The 4,974-nt window shown below is 31.3% G+C and overlaps 1 protein-coding gene across 4 annotated transcripts in view; it reads right to left on the bottom strand.

The window, feature by feature from the left end:
• Window positions 1-2,472, bottom strand: part of LOC107637675 — a 6,835-nt gene extending 4,363 nt beyond the window's left edge. For 2 of the 4 annotated variants that reach the window (XM_021120961.1, XM_021120962.1), the window contains exons 1-2: window positions 2,028-2,472; window positions 539-613 (exon numbers count right to left, since the gene is read on the bottom strand). In XM_021120961.1, coding sequence (XP_020976620.1) covers window positions 539-613; window positions 2,028-2,258 — 306 coding nt within the window. In that variant the 5' untranslated portion in view covers window positions 2,259-2,472. The remainder of the gene's footprint in view (window positions 1-538; window positions 614-2,027) is intronic. The other 2 variants (XM_016341047.2, XM_021120960.1) reach the window with 2 other exon arrangements.

Genomic DNA, 4,974 nt, shown 5'->3' with positions numbered 1-4,974 from the left:
ATATCATCAAAATTTATTTTTTATTATTTTTAACTATTAACTCAATTTTTTTAATCTAATAAATAATAACTCAACATTATATTTTTAGTTCATATTTTTAAATATTAATAACTAATTAACAACGAAAAATAATAAATTCTAAAAGCCTTCAAGCATTCTTCGTAACAACAGACAGAAAATCGAGTCCCAAAATGTTCTATTTGGCTAAGTTGCGAGAGCAACATCTATGGCAAACTAAATAATTGAGAGAGTACTATTGCGTATATCTTTTCCAGTAACATTATTATGATGTTTCATAAGATATTTATTACATGACTAGTACGTTAAACTAGTACTACTACTAATCAATTAAAGAATATATAACGTGACCAAGAAAAACCCAAAACCAAAATCAAGCTCAGATCTCATCCTCTTTTATTTAATAACGTATTTTCATGCATACACAAAAATATATTTCAGTTTGCCAAGAAAAAAAATATAAATGTACCCCAATATATTTTCCTTTTTAATATTATTATGTAGAGAACTTTTGTCTGACCTGAATATTGGAACAATCAATGAGCTTTTCCAAGTCATCCAATCGAACCACATCGTGGTAAACATACCTTCGCACCTGTGATGACATACTCTCACCATTGGTTAATTTCTAATATGATTTTATACATCCATGTATACGCTAAAAATTAGTAATTAAATTAGTTATTAACATAAAATATCAATATAAAATATATATTAAAAATAAATTAACTAATATATATTTTTAATATAAATATATAAAATTAATTTAATGACTATTATTTTGTGTACAGATAACATTTTTATTTATACAATTGAGGTTAAGAGTAGACACCAAAAAATTGAGGTTAAGAGTAAACAGGTGAAAAAAGCTACCACTTTCCATTTATATATCAACAAAATTATAGTATCGACAATTCATCTTTTCCCTCCTTCTGGGGTAAACTTAACTGTACTACTTACTACCATAATTAATGAAATGTGATTACTTTTTTTTTAGGGCGAATTGAGTTGATCCTTGAGGTAGTAAACAAATTTTTTTATCTTTTATAATATTTGTCATGTTATATTTTTAGATTCATTAAAAATACATTAATTTTTAAATATAAAATATGTTTTGGCATGTTATTAAATAAATGTTTAATTAATTAAAGATATAGAAAAATAAATACATAAAAGGAAAGGGAGGGAAAATTAAATAAAGAGCATATAGACAGCTAGACATGAGAATACCAATCTTAGGTGTGTGTACCTTTGTACCAAATCAAAGAGAAAGGGAAGAAGGAAATTAAATGAAGAGGGAAGGAGGGGAGAATAAATTAGGAGAAGTGGTGGGGTTGGTATGCAAATAACAATTAAATAAAGAGACAAGAGCATGGATTTGGAAGCAATGGGTCAAACTTTCGCTTTCAATGAAAGGAACAGCTGAGAAAAACGTTTGCAGGGAGAAATGGATAAAAAAGAGATCTTCCATTAATGGGAAAGAGACCAAAACCAAAAGTGGGAATCCAGGAAGACACGGTTAACCCATGAGGAAAAAAAATTGAAGAAAAAAAATATATATAAATATGCATAAACATAGATATGTGGAAACACCCAAATACAATGAGACAGTAATATATGTGTTCATATTTGGTGGGTTCAATTGGACATTTTAGTATTTTACTCAACGACAACAACTACATGTATGCTTCTTTAATTATACAAAAACAATAACAAAACTACTCAATTCAATTTTTATTACGAGTACCGCATCTCTCGTCTGTAACATCGTCTCCTGAGCTAGCTTTTGAGATTGAATTGAACTCTCAAATCTCAATTTTAGTAATTGTCTTGGAAAAAACAAAATAAAAATAGCTGAAAAGAATCTAGAAGAAAGGAATTAAAAGATTGAATTTTGGAATAATTAGATTGTGTGAATTTGGAGTGAATTGAAAAGAGATAATGAATTTAAGGAAGTAAAAGGATCCTAATTAAGTTGAATTGTGATGAAAGAAAAAGGTAGTAGATACCTGGAGAAGAGGGTGAAGGCGGTGGAAGGGGAGGCAGTGGGGGCAGATGCTAAGGCAACAGTGCAAGCAGAAGACGTTCTTCTCGTTCTTGCGTTGATTCTGGTGGGCCCCACACCCACCAAAGAATGTCTCCCTCATCAGCCCTTCAAGCCATGCAGGTCCGACCTTCCCCTCTCCTCCTCCTCCTCCTTCTCCTTCTCCCCATGATGACCACCTGTATCTCCCCATCATCTTCTTCTTTTTCTTCTTCTTCTTCTTCTGTTGTTGATTTTTATTCCTTTACGGACTCTTCTTTTTCTTCTGCTGTTCTTGTTGATGATGATGAGAACTAACCCTAGCTAGCTACAGCTTTGGACTTTGCACCTCTCTATTTATAGAACATTGGACCTTTCCAGACACACAGTAGACTCCAGCACCAAAACTATTTTATTTTATTTTATAATTCTATTCTTCATTTTTTACATGCTCTTTCAAAATTTATTTGCTCAAGTGGTAAAGCTAGCGGTGACCGTACAAACCTGATAATTACAATTTACACATACATACATCTTTTTTTTAAATTAGGAGTAAAATTTAAATTCAAAATTTTTAAGTGAAGATGAAAAGATTATACCATTTGAATTATAGTTCATTGACAAATTTACGTATATTTTTACTTATGCCTCAAAAATAACTTTCATATTATAGTTTTGCCAAAGTTTTGGACAGAAATTATGAAAACTATCAAATGAAAAATAAAATTCAAATAGTAATTTAGATATTTTTGTTGTGACAAATAATAATAATAATAAAAAGTAGCTACGAAGCAAGAAAGTGAAAAAACAAAAAGGATTGTGTATATATAATTAAGAGTTAAGTATTTTTTTTTTGCCTTTAAAGTCTAAGATTAAAATTAAAATCGTTTTCAATCTTTTTTAGTATTAAAATCATCTTTAATGTTATAAAATTATTCTTTTTTATTTTAATTTTAATTTTTTGACCAAATTATTTTTAACAATTAATAAAAATAATATTAAAAAACAAAAACAAAACACCCCCACTCTCTATATTTTTTTACTCTTTTTTTTCTTAATTTTCTTTTTCCTACTCTCTTCGAACTTTCTCTTTCCCAAAACCTCAATTCTTCTTCTCTCCATTTCTGTCATTCTACCATCTTTGACCTCATCTCTTTGTCTATCTTCTTCTCTCTCTGCATCACCAATCTCAACTCTTCCTCTATTAGCGTCGGCTTCGCTTTCTTCATCTCCCACTACGACCACTCCCTCGGTGATACCGACCCCTCCTTATCCCTCAATGACAACCATATCGGCATTGATCTCAACGACGTCGTTTCAACTCAAGCCGCCGATTTGGGTCTCCTATTCCAGTGTGACCGCCGCCATTGCGTCGTGATTGAGGTGGGAGTTGCTTTGTCGGCGTCGAGATCTATCATCATCATCGAACTTCTGGTGGTGAGGAAATCTACTCTTCTCCTTTTCTCGATCTCTTCCAATCCTCAGTCACAGCTGCGACAGCACCAGCAGCAGTAGCTTCCCGCACCGTTGCTTTTTCCTGCTCTTTTCCTCAACTGCGACGACAATAGACGGCAGCAATACCACCCCTCTTTTGAGTTTTATGTTCCTATTTTTGTTTTTCTTTTTTTTTTGGTTTTTTTAATTTTTTTAATTTCTGTTGCTAATTTTGGACCTAAAGTTGCGGTTGATGATTGTTGAATTGTTGTTTAATTTGCAATTTTTGTTAATTTATTTTGTGGATATTGCTGTTGATTTATTTTATGGTTGTTGCTGTTACTGAATTTGCTATTGCTGAAAGAAAAGGGTTGGGGGTAGTTTGTGGGTGGGTGATAGTGATTTAGGATATGAACGGGTAATAGAGAGAGAGAAAGTGTGATAGTTATGGTGGCAGTGGTGATGGCGATGAGAAAAAGAAGAGAAAAAGGAAGAGAGATGTGTAGCGATGATGATGATGCAGATGTTAGTGGTGAGGGTGAAGGGATTTGGATCCTCTAAAGTTTGAATTTCACTTTAGAGAGTAAAGTGTGATCTTCTACTCTTAAATAGTTTCTCTTTCATATTTATTCTTGGTCCCATCTATAAAATCAATGGTGAGTGATCACACTTTACTCTCTAAAGTAAAATCAAACTTTAGAGGATCCAAATCCAGGGTGAAGAGGATTTTTTTATTTTTGTTTAAGGATAAAATTGAATGAAAAATATTGTTTATAGACAAAAGGACGATTTTATAACATTTTATAATGTTAAGAATGATTTTAATACGAAAAAAATGATGAAGATAATTTTAATTTTGACCTCAGATCTATATTTATTTGTAAAGACAGAATACTGACAGAAACACAAAATTATATTTAATGGATAAAATATAAACAGAATATCTTATTTTATCCCGTTTTCATAAGGTAGCGTTTGTTTTGAGATACTGAGACAGAGACTGAGAGACTGAGATTCAGTATCGTGTTTGTTAGTTCAGAGACTGGTACTAAAATTTCTGTCTCTGTCTCTAAAATTTCAGTATTTCAGTACCTCCAAAAAGTAGGGACACTGGGGACTGAAATTTTTAGAGATGGAGACTGAAATTTTAATAACATTTTATACCGAAAATACTTTCATTTCAATTAATTAATTCCAATTTTACCCTTTGTGCAAATTAAATTAGAGTTTTATTCTTGTTTCAATTCCTGTCTCCCATTTTGTACCAAACTGAATACTGATATTTATTTCAATCCCTGTCTCTTAGTCTCTGTCTCTCGGTCTCAGTCTTTCCGTCTCTGTCTCTCCACCAAACGCTACCTAAATAAACAAACGCGAACTTATGAACAAAAAAAAAAGTACTTCACCCTACAATTAACTTTGATAATTAAATATGTTAATTATATAACAATAAGAGAAATGTGTAGATGATTATAGATATATAATGAAATAATTTTATA

Source organism: Arachis ipaensis, chromosome B04 (genome assembly GCF_000816755.2).
Source record: "Arachis ipaensis cultivar K30076 chromosome B04, Araip1.1, whole genome shotgun sequence".
In the NCBI taxonomy this organism is placed as follows: Eukaryota; Viridiplantae; Streptophyta; class Magnoliopsida; order Fabales; family Fabaceae; genus Arachis; species Arachis ipaensis.
Note: the sequence above shows the minus strand (reverse complement) of the source record. Positions and strands in the feature narration are given on the sequence as shown.